Source organism: Helicoverpa armigera, chromosome 2 (assembly GCF_030705265.1).
Source record: "Helicoverpa armigera isolate CAAS_96S chromosome 2, ASM3070526v1, whole genome shotgun sequence".
In the NCBI taxonomy this organism is placed as follows: Eukaryota; Metazoa; Arthropoda; class Insecta; order Lepidoptera; family Noctuidae; genus Helicoverpa; species Helicoverpa armigera.
The window spans coordinates 99,082-125,543 of NC_087121.1; the positions used below are offsets into that span (position 1 = coordinate 99,082).

General features: G+C 45.2%; 1 protein-coding gene across 6 annotated transcripts in view; it reads left to right on the forward strand.

The window, feature by feature from the left end:
* The window catches only part of LOC110378481 (uncharacterized), a 34,084-nt gene extending 8,138 nt beyond the window's left edge, over positions 1-25,946 (forward strand). Inside the window, exons 4-15 of one of the 6 annotated variants that reach the window (XM_049843838.2) lie at positions 508-617; positions 776-956; positions 7,599-7,684; positions 17,073-17,209; positions 19,111-19,259; positions 19,998-20,145; positions 20,213-20,397; positions 20,713-20,817; positions 20,885-20,968; positions 23,261-23,317; positions 25,312-25,484; positions 25,626-25,946. In XM_049843838.2, coding sequence (XP_049699795.2) covers positions 508-617; positions 776-956; positions 7,599-7,684; positions 17,073-17,209; positions 19,111-19,259; positions 19,998-20,145; positions 20,213-20,397; positions 20,713-20,817; positions 20,885-20,968; positions 23,261-23,317; positions 25,312-25,484; positions 25,626-25,683 — 1,473 coding nt within the window. In that variant the 3' untranslated portion in view covers positions 25,684-25,946. The other 5 variants (XM_064042160.1, XM_049843841.2, XM_064042168.1 and 2 more) reach the window with 5 other exon arrangements.
* Positions 25,947-26,462: the final 516 nt, after the last annotated feature.

Genomic DNA, 26,462 nt, shown 5'->3' on the forward strand with positions numbered 1-26,462 from the left:
CAGCTTGGACCTTTTTTTGTTGTTACTGGGCTAAAAATACTATTACGCATCCCCTTCCCGTCGGGGGATGGGAGAGGGGTATGCGGGGCTCCCCGGTAAAGACTTTCCTGGTATACCCACTAAAAAGGCCCAGCGGCACTCCGACCTCGCCTGAGTGGATTAGGTCTAAGAATCTATGACGTCCAGTCCCCCACCGGCGATTGCCCGCCGTACGGCAGGCCCCTCATCTCCCCCCAATGGGGAAGGGTCCTTCAAATGGCCGGAGCACAGGGGTTTATCCTTGTGATGCAGGTGATGGCGCCTCCCGGGGCGGACGAGGACGGACGTCATGTTCGCCGTCTTCCGCCTACCTAACATTTACCTATTTGGCCATTGGTGATAGAGGCCTAATTATATCGTTACTTAGAACTACAAAATTCACCCTCTAAACATGAGGTATAGTTACCTGGAGAAGTAAGAGTAGGTTGTATACAGATGATGATATTTGGTGGGTGTGGTGCGTTGCAGGGCGGCACACAGCTGGGCGCGCCGCTCCGCGTGGAGCACCTGGGCGACACCTTCGTGCCCTACGCGGTGTTCGGCGACTACATCCAGGGCCTGGCCACCACCACCTACAGGTCAGTGCACGCGCATCGCCCACCACGTACCTAAACCGTAAACAGCCTAAAATATCCCCACTTCATAATTTGATGCACAGTATTCGGACAGGACACAAAATGGAAAAGCCTATCTGCGGCATTGCAGGTTTTTATTAATTAGTTGTTGTTTTACGTAGCCCGTCCGCGTACAATCTCCTCGAGCACAACTGCAATCACTTCAGTGAAGAAGTGGCACAGTTCCTGTGCGGCGCACACATTCCCAAACACATCGTGGCGCAGCCGGAGGAGCTGCTGGCGCCGAGCACTCGCGCCGCCGTGCAGGCGCTGCTGGACAACCTGGTGCCGCAGACTGCGCAGGTACCCACATACTCACTCCATCTGCTGCTGCACGCCGCACAGGTGCCATGCCTTCTCAGGCGCAGGCGCTGCTGGACAACCTGGTGCCGCAGACTGCGCAGGTACCCACATACTCACTCCATCTGCTGCTGCACGCCGCACAGGTGCCATGCCTTCTCAGGCGCAGGCGCTGCTGGACAACCTGGTGCCGCAGACTGCGCAGGTACCCACATACTCACTCCATCTGCTGCTGCACGCCGCACAGGTGCCATGCCTTCTCAGGCGCAGGCGCTGCTGGACAACCTGGTGCCGCAGACTGCGCAGGTACCCACATACTCACTCCATCTGCTGCTGCACGCCGCACAGGTGCCATGCCTTCTCAGGCGCAGGCGCTGCTGGACAACCTGGTGCCGCAGACTGCGCAGGTACCCACATACTCACTCCATCTGCTGCTGCACGCCGCACAGGTGCCATGCCTTCTCAGGCGCAGGCGCTGCTGGACAACCTGGTGCCGCAGACTGCGCAGGTACCCACATACTCACTCCATCTGCTGCTGCACGCCGCACAGGTGCCATGCCTTCTCAGGCGCAGGCGCTGCTGGACAACCTGGTGCCGCAGACTGCGCAGGTACCCACATACTCACTCCATCTGCTGCTGCACGCCGCACAGGTGCCATGCCTTCTCAGGCGCAGGCGCTGCTGGACAACCTGGTGCCGCAGACTGCGCAGGTACCCACATACTCACTCCATCTGCTGCTGCACGCCGCACAGGTGCCATGCCTTCTCAGGCGCAGGCGCTGCTGGACAACCTGGTGCCGCAGACTGCGCAGGTACCCACATACTCACTCCATCTGCTGCTGCACGCCGCACAGGTGCCATGCCTTCTCAGGCGCAGGCGCTGCTGGACAACCTGGTGCCGCAGACTGCGCAGGTACCCACATACTCACTCCATCTGCTGCTGCACGCCGCACAGGTGCCATGCCTTCTCAGGCGCAGGCGCTGCTGGACAACCTGGTGCCGCAGACTGCGCAGGTACCCACATACTCACTCCATCTGCTGCTGCACGCCGCACAGGTGCCATGCCTTCTCAGGCGCAGGCGCTGCTGGACAACCTGGTGCCGCAGACTGCGCAGGTACCCACATACTCACTCCATCTGCTGCTGCACGCCGCACAGGTGCCATGCCTTCTCAGGCGCAGGCGCTGCTGGACAACCTGGTGCCGCAGACTGCGCAGGTACCCACATACTCACTCCATCTGCTGCTGCACGCCGCACAGGTGCCATGCCTTCTCAGGCGCAGGCGCTGCTGGACAACCTGGTGCCGCAGACTGCGCAGGTACCCACATACTCACTCCATCTGCTGCTGCACGCCGCACAGGTGCCATGCCTTCTCAGGCGCAGGCGCTGCTGGACAACCTGGTGCCGCAGACTGCGCAGGTACCCACATACTCACTCCATCTGCTGCTGCACGCCGCACAGGTGCCATACGCGCTGCTAGACAAACTCATAGCTTACCAATCATTTTGCATTCCTTGCGGGCTGCAGATATATGGCCAAAGCATATTTGGACGACATGGCACAAAAATAACTTTTCTTCTGGATATTCAAAAATAATATTTATATCTTTCGGCCAGGGATATCATGCCAGGCACGGAGATGCAGAGGTTTTCAAATAAATATTTCATGTAAAACATATATACCTACAAACCGACCGATGCCGCGCTCATGTAATACCGGATATTAAAGTGTTCTGTATAATTCAAGCAATTTGTCCTTATTTTATGTGTTTTGGTATTGTAAAAAACGCTATATAGGTAATTTAAGCTTTGGGATTTTTTCTTCGATGGGAAATGACTCCGCTTTTTGTTGATGGTACTGTTACTGTTACAGCCTTTTTATCGTCCCACTGCTGGCCCACGCCTCCTCTCACAAGGAGAAGCATTCTGTTGATGGGGTGGGAGGAATTTTTAGGCTTTTAATGACAACATGTACTTATTCCTACTCTCATGTGTTGTAGAGCCAATAACCTGATTGTTTTTTGAGGCGCGCATATATTAGCATCGTCGTTTAGCCGCTATCTATCACACATCCGCTTGCCTATAAAAGTGAATGAATGGCTAGATAACCGATATGACAGCGACAGGTATGACGCAGTCGCTTATTTACTAGAGTCCGACCGAAACCTGGTTCTCCGGCCGAAACCGAAACTCACGTGCGCAAGCATAATCTTGTTAAATATCTTTACATTCTGATGTTTAGGGTTTTTATCCATTATTTTCTACTGATTAGGGGCATGAAATGTTAACACTGTGTAATTATTTTGTTTTGGGGCCAATTTTTCAATCATCATCTGCCAAGAAATCTGGAAAAGGCTATTTTCCCAACTACATTGGGGTCATGGCATGACGAGTTCTTCCATGTTCCAAAGGCTCGATAAACTAGTGGGTCCCGGATGCCATTTAAACATCCTTAGCAGTTGTTACGTTTAGTCAGGATCCAGGAAGTCTGACAAAGATTATCGGTTTGCCGAGATATTTGGGTCCAAGAGCTCAGACAGTCTCACCAAGTAAAACATTGGTAGTCAGGTGCATCCGGGAGATTTTAAGTTTAATAAATGTAAATTTGTACGCCTGACATGGCAAAACATATTGAAACTGTAAATAATATTGTAACACCTTTATAACATATGTTTTTTAACAAATAAATTTATCTTTATCTTCACCAAAATAACAAACACTTAAATATATTATTATAGACCAGTAAGGTTGAACACTCTGAACGTCTATTCGCATCAATCGCATCAACAGCCAAATATTGTATGAAGCTCGCGCAGCCACCGCGCCGCCAGTCGCGTCGAGCGCGGCGACCCTTGCACAAAAACAATGATCCTTATAGCGTGATTCAGTATTCACGCGCGATGGCTCATTACCGTACTTTAGGTATAACTTTCGTGTTTCTTTACCGATTTATATGATTCTTTTTTATTGAATCCTTACTAATATTATAAATCGGAAAGTGAGTTTGTTTGTTTGTTCCGCTTTCACGCCGTAACTACTGAACCGATTGCTTTGAAATTTTGCAGACGTAAAGTTAGAAGTCCGGATTAAATAATAGGGTACTTTTTATCCCGAAAAAAATAGATATTCCCGAGGGAAAACAAAAATATTGTTTGCTTGATGGATGGATTGTAGATGGCGCTGTGTGTCGTTTAAAACAAGGTAATATATTGCAAACGAATATAAACATGTAAATTTAGAAGCTAAATGATACGATAATGAATCCCCGAAAATGAGGAATTCCCGAGGGATGACGTACAATTTGTTTTATCGTCTTAACTATTTTTTTTACATCTACTTATCCTGAAATAACTATAATTCAACGAATTACTAATTGGTATAAGTATTAGTTAAGTTATTTAGTTCTTGAGGTATGCGATAGATGGCGCTGGGTGTTTTTAAAACGTGGTAACGATGTGTTTTTAAAATACGTAAGAAGTGGAATGATAGCTTTTTAAAACGTGGTGACGTTGTTTTTTTTAAGCTCATTGTTCAATCGCGAGCTTCCCGATAGCTCGATAGATGGCGTTGTGCTTTTCTGTATCGCGGTGTTAAGGTTCGCCGCGAATTAGTCTTAAGGTGTTTTGAAATCAGTGGGGCCCAGTAGCGCCAGGGCCAGCCGCGGCTGCGGTTTGTTCGAAAGAGGTACCGCGGCCCTGGTATATAAAAGGCCTACGACGGAACACGACGATTTTAGTCAGTAGGAGTCTGACACTCCCTCACCGCTGCTAACCCACAGCGGGAGGGGTGAACCGAATTCCACGCGCGCGAAGCCGCGGGCAGAAAGCTAGTATGTAATAATGTTAACTTTTTTTAATTAGTGTGAGTTAGTGTTAGTTAGAGTGTTATAAACATAACGTATAGACAAATTAATCAGCTCCGAACCCTACAGCTCCTAATAAAGCTCCGAACTGCTAAGCTATCGAGACCTACACTTGTTACTGTGAGTAAACCATAAAAGATATAGATATACTTCTCCCGTTTTCCTAACATTTCCCTTATGATAACGCATCACTAAGTTGTGTTTCTACAGAGCTGCGAACGTTGCATGATAATTTCTGAATGTGGCCGCAAGGGTTTGCTAGAGCGTTGCCGCCAAAAACGAAGTTAGGCGCACGACAACTTGCAAAATGAGTTTCGGCTTTGGCAACAATTTCGACCAATTTTGGCGGTACCTGATACTGCCGGCGAAACTTGAAACTTGTTTTTTTTTATCGACACTGGCCGAAACCGCACCTTCGCTTCGGTCGGACACTAAAATACAAGTTAGGTGGAAAGCGGCGCAATGAGCGCGGTGCGTGTTGCAGAGCGCCAGCGAGGAGGAGCGCGGCCTCCCTCCGCGCCCGGCCTCGCCCCGGCCCCCGGCCTCGCCCCGGCCCCCGCCCCCGCCCCCGCCCTCACCCTCACCCTCCGCCCCCGGCCCCTCCGGGCGCCCCCGCCACAACCAATAGAGAAGCTGCATTCGTAAGCTCTGCATCTCTGTGCATTTACATTTCATAAATTATCCAGGCTACGTGTAAAATAACTGGGTCTTCCAGGCAATTTATGAAATATATGTCCATTACATACTTTATTAGGTACTTAATGCAATTTCTAGGGACCGCACAAAGTTTCTAATATTGCACTGGCTATGTGTAAAATAAATAAGATCTTGGATCTACTTGAAATCGACTTTATAAAAATTAACTCTACGGTAGCTCTGTACCTATATTTCTTCACAATGTAATGAACGTGAAACTTAAAATGTTGCAGATGTAAGTAATATAATATTGTAAACTATTTAGTCATGAAATAAGTATATAAACTTAAAAATCAAAACTATGCTCACGTGGTAAGATAAATAATTTATTTATACTTAGAATAAGAATGGACCAAGTATAGAGCTCTGTGGCACACCTAGGTGAACTGGAAGGCCTGATAATTTAGCACTATTTACATCTAAACAATGCAATGTGTGTTGTAAATACGAGTCTATTACGTTAGGAACTTCGTTTTGGACTCTATAACAGTGTGATTTGCATAAGAGTGTATCATGTTGGATGCGATCCAAAGCTTTGGAGAGGTCACAAAAGATTCCAATACCATTTTGGGAATTTTCACACACATGTGGTTGAATGACCTTTGGTAAAGCCATATTATTCATTATGTAGCAACTGCTTGAGTATCCACTTTTATTTTATTTTTGTCTAAAGACAGATAAGATAGAAATAGGTCTGAAATTAAGTATTTACATAAGATTTATTATCTTAATTAAATAAAGGTATGATTTTATTGTGTTTCATGAGGTCAAGAAAAACACCAGCGTACACATGGGCGTAGCCACACTGGGGCAAGCTGGGGCACTTGCCCCACCCTGGGCCCTGGCTCTGACCTATAAGGTGTCTGATTAAACAATTGTATTTTACTAACTCTAACTAACAACATCAACAACATAATATGTACTATCCGTAAGTTATTGCACAAAAAAAATGTCGACTTTGAAAAGAGCGCGATCAAAACAAAATGCACGCTCGAGCTCCCGAACGTGCGTGGTGCGTGTGTCATTTATCCAAAAAATAATGCATTGAAGGAGATGGAACTGGTAGATGTGATCAAAATTTCGGAAATGCATTATGTGTAAAAAAAGGCGCTCGCTATTTTGCTTGCCCAGCCATGTACTTACGACCTGCACAATAGAACGATCGTTTAGCACAGTGGTTCTTAACCGGTGGTCCCTGGACGCATTCCGAGTGGTCCGCGAAGCTTAGCTGCGCGACGTTGCTATATGTTATCTAACTTTATTTTTATCGACTTATCTATGCGAGCGAGGGGGTTTTCGTATGGACGTAAATCGGGTGTGTCGTACCTAGTCCCCCCATTCATGAAAATGTATATTTGGGCGACATTTAACGTAGTTTTTTTGTTTTGAGGCTTAAAAAATAATTAAATTTCGCGCTCGCTTCGCTCGCGTATTCAGAAACTATATTATGTTTGTATTTGTCAAAAAACAAAAAGTTAAGTACGTTTGGGCTAAGTTTTACGTAATATTTGTTTTAAGTCCGATAAAGTTTCACGCTCGCTTCGCTCGCGTATTCAGAAACTATGTGCCGTTATTTTTGTATTTGCCAACAAACAAAAAGTTAAGTACGTTTGGGCTAAATTTTACGTAATATTTGGTTTAAGTCCGATAAAAATTTCGCGCTCGCTTCGCTCGCGTATTCAGAAACTGTATACCTATACTTTTGGCTTTTGTCATGTGTGTGATTGTTTATTTTCTGTACCTGAAAATATAAACCTCTCAAATTAAGAGATTAACAAGTTTTAGATTAACGGCTCAGGATACAAAAAATCGGAGGGGTGTCAACCTACCCCCCGCCTTCCCCCGGGGGATAGCTTGAATGCTGCCCCACCCTGAGCCCAAAGCTGGCTACGCCCATGAGCGTACAGACCTTTTTTTTTAATGGAGTATTGTTTAACACAAAATTATCGTCAAATTGACAAGTTTTCATATCGTACAATTCATACAGTCTCAGAGAGCTGAAGTGGCCCATTGATTGAATGGCCGTGGTACCTCAAACATTTGTGATCTTAAAATGATTGATTTATTTCTGTATGTTATATGTTGTGCAGAACATGTACACGAACGGCACGGCGCGGCACAGCCGACAGGACAGCCCCGACTACCTCACTCTCAACACGCAGATCGAAGAGGCCAGGTGAGTGTCGCGACAGAGTACGACGATACAGGCGTGTGACCGCAGGTGGGCCCGCGCTGCTGGCGGCGGCGGCGCGGGCGCTGCGCGAGTGGCGCGCCGCGCGGGGCCGCCTGCGCGTCACACGCCTCGGCACGCGTGTGCGGCCGAGCGCGGGTACAGGCGTGTGACCGCAGGTGGGCCCGCGCTGCTGGCGGCGGCGGCGCGGGCGCTGCGCGAGTGGCGCGCCGCGCGGGCCGCCTGCGCGTCACACGCCTCGGCACGCGTGCGGCCGAGCGCGGTACAGGCGTGACCGCAGGCCCGCGCTGCTGGCGGCGGCGGCGCGGGCGCTGCGCGAGTGGCGCGCCGCGCGGGCCGCCTGCGTCACACGCCTCGGCACGCGTGCGGGCCGAGCGCGGGTACAGGTGACCGCAGGTGGGCCCGCGCTGCTGGCGGCGGCGGCGCGGGCGCTGCGAGTGGCGCGCGCGGGCCGCCTGCGCGTCACCCTCGGCACGCGTGTGCGGCCGAGCGCGGTACAGGCGTGTGACCGCAGGTCCGCGCTGCTGGCGGCGGCGGCGCGGGCGCTGCGCGAGTGGCGCGCCGCGCGGGCCGCCTGCGCGTCACGCCTCGGCACGCGTGTGCGGCCGAGCGCGGGTACAGGCGATGTGACCGCAGGTGGGCCCGCGCTGCTGGCGGCGGCGGCGCGGGCGCTGCGCGAGTGGCGCGCCGCGCGGCCGCCTGCGCGTCACACGCCTCGGCACGCGTGTGCGGCCGAGCGCGGGTACAGGCGTGTGACCGCAGGTGGGCCCGCGCTGCTGGCGGCGGCGGCGCGGGCGCTGCGCAGTGGCGCGCCGCGCGGGCCGCGCGTCACACGCCTCGGCACGCGTGTGCGGCCGAGCGCGGGTACAGGCGTGTGACCGCAGGTGGGCCCGCGCGGCGCGGCGCGGTGCGGCGCTGCTGGCGGCGGCGGCGCGGGCGCTGCGCGAGTGGCGCGGTCGGCGCGGCCCGCTGCGGGCCTCGCCCCGCCATCCCTTCTGACCTTGCAGCTACATACGCTTCCTTTTATTTTTCTTTCTTTGGCTAATCAATAAACGGAATAATCACAAGACTTCCGACTGTCGCTCGTAGGTAAATATATATTACATATTAATTCCAAAACTGACTAGACTATTCAGACACGGCCATCACGCGTATTTGCCGTACCCGTGTCGCATGTCGTAACTTTCTCTACCTACTTCATGAAATGCTCGATTATTTTTGGATTTTACGATGCGCTGTCATATCCACCACGTTAGGTTATGATTAAAATACTTGTTGTAGCCTTGATTTTTAAGTACCTACTTCAGTTAGCCCTGTATTGTCGGAGGTAGGCACTGAATTGAAGCCACTTGATGACTCCTTTTTTTTAAATTTAATTTTTAAATCCAATAATCGTCTCCGAGTCGCGTCGCCTACGTCTTCTGCGGCCGCCATCTCATACAAAAAGTACAGCTTGCACCGCCTCTCCCGTATGTGTAAGTCCAATGTAAGTAATTTCGCACACTAATAGCCCGACAGAACGGCAATCTAACAAGACCGGAAAGGAATCAGGCGCAGGACCGACATTTGCGTGCCCTCCTATGCACGAGTGTATCACCACCAACTTTTAAACTCAGGGCTGCTTTACGGAAGCTTCTTAAAACCCACAAATCGATCGAATTTCAGACCGACATCATATACAGTCATCAATAGTCCTGATAATATAATAGGTTAAATTGCCGTTTTGTATGAAAAAAGGACATCATTCATTTCGTACCCAAAACTGAAAGTGCCGGCCAGAGTAAAAAAATAGTACATTCTCGTAGAGAATAATGCCCTGAAGTTTTTTTACTATAACAAGAATCGTCTACAATTAACCCCCCGGCTGCTATTTCACTTTCGCGCGCCTCAACTTATCGAGGCACGAGGCACTCACCCCGCTGCACTGCTTCCTCGCGCCATGTATAGAGTGACGCGAGGACTTTCCCGTCTAGGTCCCATGGTGGGGATCCGGCTGGGAGACATGCCGCTTCAAAGGATATCGTGCGGTATCCCCTTATGACCCTGATTTCCATCGCTCGCTGAGGTCTTCGCAGCACTGCAAGATTGCGGGCCATCAGGGTGCTCGCCCCCACTGGCGCTGCGTAGAGCGCCATCGCCCGCACGACCCCCATATAGAGCCTCCGGCAGGAGGTATTGGGTCCCCTGATGTTGGGCAGCAGGCGTGAGAGCGCAGAAGCTGCGGCCAACAATCGGGGAGCGAGACGTTGGAAATGCGGCCCGAAGTCCCACCGACTGTCGAGAACGAGACCGAGGTATTTCATCGTCGATTCGACAGCGATGGTGACCCCTCCTACTACGATGCTAGACCCCGGAGGTGGCTTCTTCCTTGGCTCATGGAAGCAGAGGGCCTCAGACTTGTGCAAGGCCACCTCGAGGCCAAGACGCCGGAACCTACCCACGACCTGCGCGACACTGACTGTGGCCCGAATGGCCGCCTGTCGGTACGTCTTCCCACGTGCTGTTACTAGCGTGTCGTCAGCGTAGCATATCACGCTGACGCCGTGGAGAAACGCACCGCGCAGGATCCAATCGTATCCAATGTTCCACAGGAGAGGGCCGAGAACCGACCCCTGAGGAACACCGCACGTCGTCTCAAGACGACCCCATCCTTCTCGACCGGGGTACACGATAGCCCTTTCGGTCAAATAGGCCCCGATTATGCGACGGAGGTACCCTGGCACTCCATGATAACGGAGCGCCTCCTTTATGGTATTCCAGGGCAAGGTGTTGAACGCGTTGGCGATGTCGAGCGACACCGCCAAGACCACCTCGCCCCGGGCGACTGCTTCCTCCGCCAGGAGGGTCCTGGCGCATGATCGCGTCAACTGTTGAACGCCCCTTACGGAAACCATACTGGTTGTTGGCCAGATCCGGCCCCTCTCCGGGTATATGATTGTAATGCGATGACAATGTAGCACTAATCAATTAACTAATGACTACTTTTGGAAGAAGAATTCTATGTTTTATAATTAAAATTAATTTGAAATTACAATTTTTAGCCAAACAAAAAATATTATGATTCGAACAATTTCTTAGGTAAATACCTAAAATTTTCGACATAACATGGATCAGGAACTTAAAATACTTATGTAATGTGATTAGCGTGCGTGGTTATTTTGAGTCTCTTCCAATATACTTTAGCTAAAGAAGTACCTATTCCTACCGCTTTCGCGTTATGAGAAGTTATCTGACAGTTTAAAACTGGTATTCCCTAAAGAAATCAAATCGATTGTTTTATAATATCGAATGTCTTGACAAAGATAATGGAATCGGAATTGCCGATTTAAAGTTACTCTTCAACAATTTTTTATTAACAATTAATATTAATGTAGTTCATTATTTGTTTTTTTTTAATCCTGGGTTATTTACAAAGAGACTACTATTTTAATATTTTTCTTGGTTTGTTTTTATTACTCTACTAAAGCATATAGCAGTATGCTCAGCAAGTTTAAATTACTGTCAGGGAACTGATCATAACGCTAAAAAGCGCTCTGGATTCACATTGCCGCATTTAATCCTCTTGCTTGATGTGGAATCCGTCTACTGTTGTTGTTGTTTTAAGGATTTGTCGAACAACGACCCTTTCCCAGACATTAATAATTCTAACTACGTTTCCAGGGTACAACCATCTTCATATCAAATGTTAATTTAAAGCCAATATAAGGCCGTTAGCGTGAAAGAGTAATAAGCAGACACAGTTTACTAAAGATGTTACGACAAACTGGTCACGCTCGAGACGGTGCGGCTGTCGGTGTCTTGCTATAAAGCTGTATAACGGGGAAAGATGCCCTTGCAAGTGCCACGCGGACGATGGACTGTAATATCCTCCAACTGCAATCATACCTGCACGATCACATGCATTCGTGTCATGTGCTTATTGCTTGTAGTATGTGGTAGAAGACGGCAGGAATTTCTTAAATTTTATACGCGCGTATGTTGTATGCTTGTTTTATTACCACGACATCTCCTTTATTATCTCCGACATGGCCGAACAAATTGCGATTTTTTTATCCCTCTAGTTATGAGACATTATATATTTTTTTTGTTTTCTGCAACATGTACTCGTATAAGCAACAGCTTTGATGGAGTCATCATGAGACTTGACATTTAGGTGTCCTATGACAGAACAGTGAAGGGTCAGATCTGATCGGATGATAGAGATGAGACGAGGGAACAAGGGCACGAGTACACAACTACCCCGTGTTTGGGCTCATTCTATTCGTGCTATCGAGAAAAATCAAGTCCAGTTAAAAAGCTTTTTATTCAACTTGTTTTTGCCGTTTCAGTTCGTTGGTTGAGATTTTTCATGGAGTCAGGTCAGGTCTTTGATTTAATAATCTCATCAATTAATAGTAGGTAAGTGGTAATGGAAGAGGAGTCCTCTATAGGTAACCAATTCTTAAACTTATTATAACTTCTTGAAAAATTCGCTGGAATTCTGGTGTAAATTGAGCCTCAATCTCCCGCTCTGCCTGCGTGTAGACAAACGCTAAAATTACTGCCAACGCTCACAGAGGCATTATCTGAATATGGCGATCATAAGTACCTATCTCTATTTATTGAGTTAATTTTCATTATGTATTATTATTGATAGATTGTCTTCTTGAAATGAATAGTAAGGGCCTACGCACATCGGGACGGCACGGCAGATGATTTTGCTATCGGTCAGAAAAGATATACCTACCGCTTAGAACTTCTGACAGGCACATCCTGAATCTCATGATGGGATCCCGTATCCCGTAGAGTGTAATTTTACCTCAAACACGGACATCCTCATTTAAATGCTATTTAGAAAGGTAGAAATCGAACAAATCCCCTAATAAAACTCCGGTGACGTTATGTATCATAGTTTTCGAAAAATTTTGAAAATCGAGAAAAGTCCATAGAAACCAAAGAAACGTTTTATTTCCGTTTTTAATATTGTTTTCCATTACATGTTTTTTGATTATGATTCAAATGTATTTCAGGCACCTATTAATATTGAAAAAGTTAAAAAATCTCGACTAGTCTCGACGAAAAAAATTTTTTTCTGTTATTTAGTTTTTATTTTTTTTCTGAGATGTCCTGCAATATTAGCATTTTTTTTAAATCCCATATTATTAGTTGCTGTACCTATTACTCCCACAAAAAAAACTAGGTGCTTTAAACATAGGACTTCGGAGATATTAAATTTTAAAATTTTAATTTAGGGTTGTCACTCAAGTGTATGGTTTACTTCAGTGATGGTCGTTATATTTATTTAAGGTTTAGTAGATGACAGAATTCAAAGAAAAGGTCTTTTAAAATTCCTATAATATAATATCTGTCTCTTTTATCTTATTTTTATCATATAATATTAAAATTAGCATTACGCCATGTACCTATTTGTTGGTTATAAGGGGGCTATAAGACTTAAAATTGTATTCAGTTTTGCTGTTGTCACCCAACTCTTTGATTTCTCATAAATTGCAGTCACCATAATTTTATTTTTGTCTACTTAATATGGATTAAAATTATTGGCCAATCGTTTCCTGAGATGCCATTCATGATGGCATACATGGCAGTGTTTTAACTTGTTCTTTCATTTACATATGATACGCAATAATAGTAAACATAAGCTGGGAGTACCTCCACGTGGTGAAGGCGGTAACAGTTTTTACTGGCTAAACCTCCCTATAATTTGTGATTTTTAATGTCGATATGCTTAAATGCCTTCGGGCTTATGTTGTTTTCGTTGTCTTGTTTGCTTCAATTTATTTGGCGGCACGGTAGCCAACCCGGTAACGCAGGGGAGCAGCCGCCATCTAAAAGTTTATTTCTTCTGGGTGGAATTTGTTTGTGATCATGGAACCGGACAAGTCCCATACTTTGTCTCAGCAGGGCTTTATTTACTCTGCTGAGGGATGTTCTTCTGGGCCCCGACCAGAGGATTTAATGAGAGGGAGCATGAGGGTGACATACCTCAGGCTGGTCAGCGAGTGGCAGCTCGTGCTAACGACCAAGGCATGAATTTGGAACCAATCAAACTTACAAAACGGGAAATGTTTGATATTTTAACTGAACAGGCACGCTTAATTGGACCTAAAAAAAGACCTCTGGATCTTACCACTGAAGATAGAACCAGAATAGTCCTAAAGACGTTATTTCCGAATGAAATAGCTGAAAATTTTGATAGCAAAAATAAAACTGTTGTAGAGACTGTCACAAAATTTATTAGTAAATGCGAAACAATGTACAAAGCCAGCAAACGTAATCTACAATTGTTTTATAAGAAAAATAGATCTTGGCTTGACACAAAGTTTGCTATACCTCATATGAGTTTCCCCAATGTCACAACAACATCACAAGAGACGTTAATAGTGTCGGTATCTTCTACATCTACGTCCAAACTGAAGGAACCACAACCTTCAATATTAACGTTGAAAGTGATTGAACCAGATCTATCATCATCTCAAGAGATGTTAAACCTGATGGAACCAGAACTTTCATCATCTCAAAAAATGTTACTAGAACCAGAAGCTTCAACATCTCAAGAGATGTTCCTGGAATCAAAACCTTCAACTTCTCAAACTTCTAAGACTTATGACAGTTTGAGTTCTCGCCAACAGCGTCGCATAAGAAAGAGATTGGAAGAAGAACTTGAAGGACAACCACATTCCAAAATTATTAAAGCAATTTCAAAAGTTGTCACCGATCATACTGGTGAAAAACTTAGTTCAGGTTCTGCTCGAAAGTTGGAGTTCGTAATAAACGAATGCTTGAAATCTCCAACTCGGCCCAAAAAAATTGCATCCATTATACCACCCAAAGTGGAACCCAAACCATTTAGTCCTGAAGAAGCCCTTTCTATGATGATCGAACGAAAATTTACTGTGGATGATTATATTTCTATGCAGAGAGAATTAAAAGAAAGAGGGTTCCCGGCTTATCCATCGCACTATCGAGTACAATTTGCCACAAAAATGTGCTATCCTGATGAGCAATTACATGTTACAGAAAGAGAGGCAAGCGTTTCTTTGCATAGTTTATTGTTACACACAATACGCCGCATCATTAAAGCTTGTGACACAAAAATAACAGAATACTTCAATCAAAATTATAAAGATATTGTGTACTGTATTTTTGAGGGTTCTTGGGGGTTCGACGGCAGCACTGGACAGTCAGTTTATAAGCAAAATTTCAAAAATGGGAATGATAAGGACGAAAATTGTTTATTTGCCACAACATTCATACCATTATATTTAAAAACAAATGACGGATTTGTGTTGTGGTCCAACCCAAGCCCACAATCTTTTAGGTTTTGCCGTCCAGTAAAAATTCAGTACAGAGAAGAGACAAAAGAACTTATTTTGGAGGAAAAAACGCGCGTAGAAGACGAAATTAAAAAATTATCACCCCTTTACGCAGAAACGCTCTCAGGTCAAAGTATAATAGCTGAACCAAAATTACACCTTACTATTATCGATGGTAAGGTTTTTAATATAATAACGGGGACTTCTTCGCAGCTTCGTTGTGCATGTTGTGGCGCATCACCATCAGATTTTAATAATTTAAATTTAATCAAAAACCGGCCATTAAACCCCGAAGCATTACGTCATGGATTAAGCCCACTGCACGCTTGGATCCGAATTTTTGAGTTTTACTTCATTTGGGCTACAAAATGATCCAGCTGTAATGAAATGGCGTGTATCTAAAAATTCGTTTGAGGCTATAATTGTAGAAAGTCGCAAAAAATATATTCAAAGCGAAATAAGAAGCAGAATGGGTCTCATAGTAGATGTTGTTCGTCCAAATTCGGGGACCACAAACGATGGAAATACCGCACGTACTGCACTGTCCGATAAATACCGAGAATCTTTTCTGAAATCTTGGGTCTAGAACCATGGTTGGCGGAAGATTTACATACCATTTTAGTGGTTTTATCCAGTGGGTTGATAATTAATGCAAAAATTTGATGATCTTTGTCAATCTATTGCAACAAGATATGTGAAAACATACAAATGGTATTATATGTCCACTACAGTGCACAAAATATTAATGCACGGTCAGCAAATTATAGAGTCCAGCCCATTACCAATAGGTATGTTGTCAGAGCAAGCCGGGGAATCTAGGAACAAATTCTGGCGTTATGATCGTGAGCATCACACACGCAAGCTCGATCGTGAAATAACTATCACAGACTTATTTCACCGTGGACTTGAATCATCTGATCCATATTTATCTACCATATCCCACAATAAAAGAAGTAAACCTAAAAAATCTTTACCCCCAAAAGTTTATTCTCTGTTGGAAGTGACAATGGACAATGTGCGTTATTTCCCACCGGATTCTAATTTCGAATTTGAAGAAGTGGAACTAACTTCAGACGAAATCCTCATTATTTCAGATACTGAAGATGTGGCGTAAATTGATATTTGTTTTTTTTGGTAATGATTATTCCAAATAAGTCCAGTTTATTTCTCCCTTTTCTTTCATAAACTCAAATTTTAATACTGGCTATCCACCGCAGTTTCAAGTGCGTTTTTGGTTCCTACTTCACCTCCGGTAGCATCTATGCTTCATGTATTTTGCTTTCATATTATTATAAAATAAAAAATTAAAAACTGATATTCCACATTTGTTTTATCTCGAGGTGGTTCAATATTTTTTAACAAATGTTGCTAATAGATATTGTGTATTTTTTCCATAACATACCTAAATAACATAATCTAGAACTGTATTTCATCACATCGTATAGTCCCATTAAATAATCTCATTCTTTTTTTGACAACCCTATTTCCATAGAAATTGTTAAAAAACTTAGAAACGTTATAGCTCTGAAGTCCTGCACGTTAAATGTTCCAATTTTTCTCAGTAAGACGCTACATGACTAGAATGTATTTCGGTGGTAAAACAAAATGCTAATGTCGTATAGAAAAATTTATATAATTTATTTTGCAAAATTAAGAAAATATTTTTTTTCTCGCATTCCAGCGAAAGCAAAGACTTGTAATTTATACACAATATTATTAAAACAACCTTCAATTCATGGTTAATTTAAATAAAGCGAGAGTTTGTTATTTTGGGAAATATCTGCAAAAAACTATTTGACAAAGTTCATTGACCTTTCAAAAAAAATTTCGAAGTTCAAAATTAAGAAATATATTCAAACTGGTGTTTCATATTATATTATATAACAGTTATATCCATCAGAATTTACAATAAAAAGAGGATGTCCGCTTTTGAAGCAAAATAATACACTGTGCGGCGTCAATTGAAAGCATTAGTATGAAGTAGTATTGTTAGAAGATAAGTTTGTTTGCCGTGCGGATGTGTGGCGGCGGGGCGGGTGTGCAGTGTGGGTGTTGTGCAGGGCGGCGTCGCAGGAGCTGGACGCGCGGCGCAGCTCGCTGGCGGAGAAGCTGGCGCGCAAGCAGCGGCGCCGCGACAAGAAGCGCAAGAAGCTGCAGCGCGAGCGCGGCGACGCGCTCGACGAACACGACGCTGAAGGTGAGCACGTCTAAGCTTGCTTATAGCCTTATTGCAACCTTCTACTTATTTGTTTTTTTTTTAAGGGAAAGCTACTGGGGCCTTTTTTAAATTATGCAATTTTCTGCTCGCTTCTCGTCGAGAACTTTACATCGAGGTGGGTCTTGGCAGTCTTGAGGCCTATATAACTGTAATATAACGGACACGAAGTGCAGTTCAGAGAACTTATTTCATTTTCTTTTTAACCGACTTCCCAAAAAGGAGGAGGTTCTCAATTCGTCGAGATTTTTTTTATGTATGTTCACCGATTACTCGAAGACACCTGGACCGACTTGCAAAATTTTTATTTTGTTTGATAGGGTATACCTTCCAGGTGGTCCCATAATCACCAGGTCAGGATCTGATGATGGAAACCCTGAGAAATCGAGGGCAATTTTAGAAAATTGTAGCCGTGCATAGATTAAAAACTTGACAATGAGGTGTACGTCTGATAACACTATGCAACAGTGAAGGTTTGGAACTGACCTGATGATGGAGACCAGAGAAGGTCGAGGGAACTCGACAACTGACTGAATATGTAAACTACCTCGAGTTTGGGCTTATATTATTCGTATTTATGAGAACTTTCCACAAATGCGGATAGTGACAACTATGCTTGTCACTGAAAAGCCAAAAATAAAAAACTTTTTACCAAAAAAATAAAACCGACTCCCAAAAAAACACAGGAAAGGAAACATTGCAACGAAATCAAACAAGTACCTACATTTGCGGGTACTTAATCCATATACATATAATAATATATGTATGTAGTTAGGTCACTGTCGTAGGTACCTAAGTTAGTAGTGTAAAAGACAAATACAAAAATAGAATACTTTTCTACGGAAAGCTCGTGAAGTCATGTTTGGCTCGTGAAGCTGCATCTTTGGCGGTATACATCTGTATGTAGGTGGGCAGTGAGTTTTAACCGCCCACCTAACGTCGTCGTTCGTTAGCGCGCCAACACTCCGCATTGTGCGGCGGCCTAGCTCAATAACTGTGCAGTATGTCAATAAATTCCCTCGTAGAACGTTCCACAAGTGGGCCGGACTAGCTCCACTCGGCGGCTGAGGGGCAACGACCAGCACAGACACTCCGCCGACAAGGCCCGCGTCCTCACGTAGCTTGGCCTTGCTTCATTTCAAATTACATGTAGAGTAGGTATGTAACGCTGACTAGTCTACTTTGAACCGCTACCTTGTGAGATTTGCAACCGAATAACATTATTGAAGCTACTAAGAATTTGAAGTAGCTAAGATGATGTGTTTACAATTGCAAGGCGAATAGGAAGGGACATGTAAAAAGCAGCAGAGCGGTATCCGATCGCGGCCGGTGTAATTATAAATATAATAGTGGCGCGGAGGCGAGCTGGCGCGGCGCCAGCCGGCGCGCGGCATTCTTCGCGCGGACTCCAGCCCCGCCGCACTCGCTCCCAGCACCAGCACTCAGGTGCGTATGCCGTGCCGCCTGCTCGCTGCCTGCTCGCCGTCTGCTCGCCGACCGCAACACGATTTCACGCTGCCCGCACTCCACATAACACTATTTCGGTGTATTTGTGTCGCGGCTATTTCCGTACAGGGCAGAGCGCGACTGCCACGTTGTGCGAACCGATCATTTTTGTGATCTTCTCCTAATATCAGTTTCCCGAGTGTAGTAGCCGATTTACTCGCCACCGTAAACCATTTTGCTTCCTAAAATACCTCAGTGTCGACACATAACAAAACAGTCTCGTCAAGAGTCCCGCGAGGCGACTACGTTTTAGGTTAGTAATTGATCGTTCGGAATATGTGAGGGTGGTCATATTGATATGTCTTCGTTAGAATAGTTTTGAAATGCTTTCTTGAACGGGTTGGTGTCGGCGGTGAGTAACGCCGGGCTGTGCGCAGACATGGCGGAAGCAGTGGAGGCGACGGCGGCGCCGGAGGAGCTGGCGCGTGCGGGCCCCAGTGCCGGCGCGCTGGACGCGGACGAGCGCCGCCAGGAGGAGCTGCGCAAGCGCGCGAGGGACCCGCCTATCGTCTTCTCCGACATCGACGTGAGTGTGCCGCACCGATATGTTTCGTTACATACTCATTCATATTCGTTATTAGTTTTGCTCTGATGTAGAGGTTTATTGTAAACATGTAGGTAACTAAAATAAATTGCCATGTGTTACCGTGAAGGCTATGACTGTTTACCAACAAGCGGCCCACAAGAGAGCGTGCGGTACGCATACCGCGGGACTACAGTTTGTGAGTAACTTTTCAAAAGCTTCAAGTTCAAAACAGTGTAACGGAGCATTATTGCTGAGACTTTGATGTCTGTCCGTCACCAGGCTGTATCTCATGAATCGTGATGAGATGATGTATTTATTTGTTTAGGTTAGGTTAATGGTACGAGAATGTGCGGCGTCCAACTATCACTTAGCCGTTTTTCTTTATATATTGATGATGATGTGTTCATATAAGGAATAAGTGATCGTTATTATGATCGCTGATGATTATCAGAAGCACGCGCATCTGTGGGCGTCCGATGTGCTAGTGTCACTCGTGTCTCTAGCCAAATTGTATTAGGTATTAGTCCAACGCCTATGTCATGCTATATGAAAATTTATGCCATCATAAAATATGTGTTCTATTATGGAATTATGATCTCAGTGCAGAGACACTGTGATGCTATAAATAAGTGGGTATTGTGGGTTGGCTAATCATCCAAAAAGCAAGAGACGGCACATGGTCGTGATGAGGCACGAGGAGCTGAGGATAGTGGATGAGGCAGATGTCGGTCTGCGCAGGGCGTGCAGGAGTACGAGAAGCTGGCGGCGGCGCTGGCGGGCGCGCAGCTGTCGCCCGAGGAGCGCCAGAGCCTGGACGAGCTGCAGCAGTACCTGGTGCACGGCGAGGGCAGCTGGGTGCTCGGCGACGACTTCCTCGCCTTCGTGGGTAAGCGTGGAGCAGAGTGCGCCGACTGTGGCCACTAGTGGCAGTGTCTGTACGTGCGGTGTCGCAGGGCGGCTGCTGGGCTGGGCGGAGGCGGGCGTGCGCGTGGCGGCGCTGCGCTGCCTGGCGGCGGCGGCGCTGCGCGAGGACGTGTCGCTGCTGCTGCACCAGGACCGGCGCCACCACGCACTGCTCAACTACGCGCACGCCGTGGACGCGCTCTCGCTGCCCGAGCAGCAGGCGCTCGCGCTCTTCGTACGTACACCACCACCGATCTAAGCCCATTATCATCTAATTAGTCATTTATTCAATACTCTACGACCTCTAAACTGTACACGAATATTGCATTTGCTTATACTTTTCATTCAAGTCAGTCATTATCAAATTGCTGCAAACATTTTTCATACATAACATAATTATTTATTACTGTCCTACTACCGAAAAAAAAGTTGCCAAGTTTATCCTATAGAAAAACCTTTGTAAATCGTATGATACATATTTAAGGTTAAGTTGGATATAATCGGTTAAGTGAAATGAGGAATGAAGATTAAACGTGTACTGTTGATGCAGCTGTGCAACCTGTTCGAGAACATCTCGTCGTCGGAGTGGCTGCTGTACATCAGCGAGTGGGAGCACAACGGGCAGCCGCTGTCCAACATCCGCGCCACCACTAAGGTACCCCCCCTGTGGCACTCTCGCGCGGCACACAGCACACAGTGACACTCACGTACTCGTTGCGCAGGTGACGGTGCACGCGTGCCTCAGCGCCGACCCCGAGCTGCGCGACGTGGGCACGGCGCTCATGTACAACATCGCCACCAAGGAGGTAAAAACCGTGGTCTGTATCCGCTCAGCTTTACTTGTTCACACACACACACACACACACTACACTACTGTTGACTGGTCAACTGTACACTGACCGGCAAATAGCTTTGCTTCCCTGAAGTGTGCGAGCCGTTGCCCTTTGCGACGGCTATGCGCGTGTCATACGGGTCTGCTATTGTCAAGTCTAACTAGACAGTACTTCGGACTAGCAAAACTACTCGACAGCAGCTCAGCTCTATGTAGGTATAGTTTCAACGGGAGGACATAAAATAACAATATAAGGCCCAAACAATAATATACTTACGATAATAATATGGTTCCAAACATGTACGTACACTAATTTAATTAATTAGCAATTGTAGTTTTAATTATAAAATTGAGATGTTGTTTTACATTGTTTCGTAATAAAGTAAAGGCTTACAATGTATTGCACGTGGCGTGTCTTGCGCCGCTGTCGACGGACGACGCGAGCTGCTCGCACAGTTTAGATCTCGCTCCCGTAGCGATTATCTTTTATTTATTACTTCTCCCGAGGAACATGTCATATGTTCCCGTTCTTGGATTTCGATCCTCGAAGTGTATTTCAAACATGCCAAATCGTTGCGGTTTTTTTCAAAAATGTAACGCGATAAAAATATAATAAACTATAATGTTCGATAGGGCTTTTGTGCGTACAGCACATTAAGCCACTCCAATATATTTTTTGCTATCAACATTGAACTAAAACTAAAAGTGTCGGATCTGCCGCAGTGCCACAGTGCCCACAGTGTCGCGGCACAGAGCGCAACCCTAATGGTCATGTGATGTCACAATTATTTCTTCTTATTAGGCACTCCCTTACCCTATACGTACTCCGTTATAAAATAGGTTAAGTATTATTAGGTATCTGCCTTTACATACATATATGTATGTACTTAGATAAGGTTCCAATTGTGTAACCTGCGCTGGAACAATCGCTTTGTGGGTTTTCGAAACTTACACACAGCAGCCCGAAGCCTGGAAATTGATGATTGATACACCCGTGCATCGGAGAGCACGTTAATGTCGGTCCTGCGCCTGATCTCTCTCCGGTCGTGTCGGATTGCCGTCCCGTCGCGCTATGAGAGTGAAGGAATAGTAAGTGCACCTGTCTCTGAGCAAATGCTTGTGCACTATAATATGTATGTCCTGGGCAGTTGGCTAATTTCCTTACATGTACGAGAACAGCCGATAATCGGATAGAAGGACATCATCGTCATCATCTTCATGAGTTATTATTTCAATTTTTAAATGTCGATTAAAGTCATAAATATTTTGAATCATAAGTGTATTTTGAGTCACATCAAAGAAAATCTGGTTAGTCAAGTAACTTATCGTGTATTACCCTTACGGGTCGGATGGGGGTATTTCGTTACATATTATATACTGTCACCCGCAGTACACTCTCTATTTGCTCCCACACGTGCTTCTATATGTATTTCCCGTTTCTTATGTACTCACATTGGGGAGTGTAAACAGACAGTATAGGTAGTATAACGGAGGGAGGGAAGGATAAGGGGATCTCCTTATAACATTAGTATATAGATAAAAAGCAGGCCGTTCCGTTCATGAGCCGAAGCTAATTACCGGCGACTATCCTGACTCGCCGACAACTGCCGCGGATACCCGAGGGGCGCCACTGCGCTGGTTCCTCGTCCACTAGTCGTGCTCGCTCAATACTCATGCTTTGATACACCCCAAGCCAGAGCTCTGCGTCGCGGCAGCAGGCGCCCCGCATGGCAACCTTGCAATTCCTATTTCAAACTTTGTTTCAAGTGAATACGCAAATAACGTTCAAATTTATAGTTATAAACGCGTGTATACCTAACAACACACATTTTTTTAATTTCATGTACCTTGAGTGTTCGGTGACGGTGAAGGGATAGAAATTAATTTTCGGTCGCGGGGGGTATCTATCTCCATAGGAAGTAGACGTCGGGTCTTGACGTCCAGTAGATTCCGATGAGCCGCGACTCGTTCAAATGCAGGTTGCTGACAAAGTATAATAAATATCGAGGCTTCAGGCCGCATCTTGCATGCACAGTGAGTACCGCCTCGCATGTATACACTCCCTCTCCCCACAGCACGGCCCGCTTGTTATCGCTGTACCTATGCTACATACTTACTGTATATCATATAGTATAATTAGACAGTTATTTATGTGCAGATATATAAATTATTTTGTTGCAATTATAATTTGTAATGTATTGGTGAGTAAACAAGTATGTACGGCATGTACGCGGGGACGAGCGTGTCTGCAGCGAGTGTGTTGCAGCGGCTGGGCGCGGGCGCGGCGCTGCGCCGCCTGCTGCCGCGCCGCGCCAAGAGCAAGGTACACTGCGACCTGCTGCCGCTAACCGACTCACTAAACACTCACCCGTTCATCATCTCTGCATTGAATATCGTAACCTGGCTTTCGAATACTTTGTTCAGCAGATCATGACATCATCGCCACTCTACTGTACGAAATGTTCGGCCGTGTCTTTGTATGCGTTTGCTTTGGAATCCAAGCCTTTCAACAGATTAACCGAATTGAATGCAATCTTTGTAATAAAATGCCCGTTTAGTCTGGATTATCATCGGTCATCCTCATCTATCCATTCATCGAAGACTCCTAGATGGTTGCAAAAAGTAATTATGGAATTCTATATACTTAATTAATGTTAGTGGTATTGGCGCTATTTTGATGTCAAGATGCCTAAACGATGATGCATGATACAATCCATTCTTTCAGCGTCAGACAGCGTCAGACACGTTGTAGTAGTCTAAAACATTATAATGTGAAACATAATATAGTTCAGTGCTGCACATACGCCCATAGTCAAGTAATACATAACTCAATTTCGTGTATTACTACGCCATAGGTACCGCCGTAGATAATCTCATATTTATATATTTTGATATGAAGCTAGCCTTGAACTCGTGCAGTGATGACATACTGTGGAGACACAAGGATAGTGCTGCAACAGTAGCCACTCGGCGACACTTCTTGTCACAAAACATATTTATTGTTTTCTAAGTATTTAACGTGTTTGTCTTAGACAAATGTTTACTCACTGTCTCAATATGTAACACCGGGGACATGCAAAAATGTATAAGTATAAAACATCTTTGAAATGTTTGTTAGCGCTGTGATAGCAAGATATTGACAAACATTATCTTCGTACATCGCCACAGGGTCACTTCTCGCGACCACAACACATGCTAATGCTAGTTCAGCAATGTTAGAACAAAACAAGCCATTGATAGAATCTTAACAACGCAAGAATCTTTTCTTTATTTTCAAAATTTTCTGTAAACTCGTTTCTCTTCGTAATGATTGCGACCCGACGCGGTAACATACCTGATTAATATAACACAGAGTTGTGCCTCTCATACGTATTCTTTATAATAAGTTGAAATAACAAGGAAGACGTGTGCGTGTGTGATGTAAGCCGGTGTATATTGTGATGAATTGAGTCCGCTATCTGCTCGTAAATCTGGCGCGCCGTGTACACACTCGCGGCGTATTTCCCTGAACGCCGCAGCAAACAGCTCGCCGTGACGCGCTCACCTCACTCGTACACACATAGTTCCTGTCGTGTTTTCCTGCTTTTTACAAATACTTGTTTTCTAACCGATTTCGATAGCCGATACTGATAATCGTCACATCAATGACATTACAGAGCAATTATAAATATTTACTAACGTCTCTGATCCAAGAAATTCCACAGGATCCTGAGGACATTCTTTATTTGGAGATTTCAAAACTTTGATGTTCAAATATTTATGAGGTGTTTGTCTCTGGCGTGTTATTCGACGAAAGTTTTATATGAATATTTAAAAATAAAACGGGTTTGCTAATGTTGTAAGTAATTTAATGTTTCCAGATTGCGCAAATTATTATACTTACCTATTTATGTAAATATGAGCACTCAAGTTTAATGATTAAGTATTTGCTAAAAATGTTTTTCTTTCCATTGTTTCCTATCATCCGACACTATTAGTATATTTACTCAACATTCATGAATGTTAAATTATAGGATTAAATGCTTATGGAATAATGCAAGTCGTGTTAAGCACGTCATTACGCGTATAGCAAACAGAGTGCTTAGTGCAGGCAGCGCTAGCGTGTCGCCGATGTAATGTCAGCGCCACGAGCAGAGATTATGTCGTTCGAGCGTGTCGCGCTGTCGGATGTCGCGTATCCGTGACGCGCCGCCTCATGTCACTGTCCGCACAACTATACCTACATATTGCTGCCTCGTCACATTCCTCCTGCCATATACAAAAGTACATTGAAGTTTGGTTAGTGTCGAATGAGTAGTTCCATGGGTGCAATCGCAGGTGTTCGACGAGGTGTGCGTGGAGCTGGCCATGGCGCTGCTGCAGCTGCTGCAGTGGGCGCCGGGCGAGGAGCAGCTGTGGCGCGCGTGCCGGGCGCTGGCGCGCTTCGTGGCGCACTCGCCCGACGTGCCGCAGCTCGTCGCCATGGTGGGGCCCGACCCCGCCGCCTTCCGGTACACCACCTTAACATCTGTACCATTGCTGACTAACAGTGCTCTATGACCAGCCACTGTGTACACCCATTCAACACTAGTCATGTTAGATACATGTAAGGCTGTAAGAGAGGCGTCGACTGAGGCGAGGCTGTGTTGCAGGGGTACGAGCCCGCGTGTGGACGAGCAGATCGAGCTCATCATGAAGCACGTCAAGTAGCGGCGCCGGCGCCCGCACACCTTGTACATATACCATTACCTGATAGTACTAATGTATGTTAAGGCCAAATTTAGCGTAAGTACCTGAGCTTAAGACGAGCTTCGATTATGTCAATTTGATACACACGAATGTATTTATTGTATTTATATTATGATTGCTGCTAGCACTAACACGCGGTGACTGCGGTGCATTTACACTATATGTACGTATATTGTATAGTTATGTTATATAGTTGCAAAAAAATTAAATCTGTGGGATATTGATATGCTTGGTGTTATTTCTATCATATCAATAATTTATCAAAGCTAAAAACATTGCGAACCCCAGCAAATTGTCATGACATTGAGGGAGGGTAAGGCATTGTGACAGCCTATACTATACAGTATACAGGCTATCATAACATACGTTCAGGACTGCTACGGTGTTGACAATCTGGCAGTATTTAAGTCCTGCCTTGTTATGCCTAATCTCCTGAAAGGGAACGAATCCATGTTTATGTATTGAGAAGTAGCCCTCTCCTCTCCTGACCATTGTTACTTGTGGCGCGTTCAAAGGAAAATCTGACAAATAAAACTATTACTTTTGTCATAAAAATGGAGTTTACGCAAAACTTAGAGTTGGTTTGCTTAATTATTAAGGAGATTATCTATGTACTACTTTAGATAGATGTACTACTTTACTTTACGATGCATGATTAGGTTATTATTTATTTAAAAATATTATTAATAAAAACATATGACTTAGTTAATTAATATCATACATTTGAAAGATACTAGACG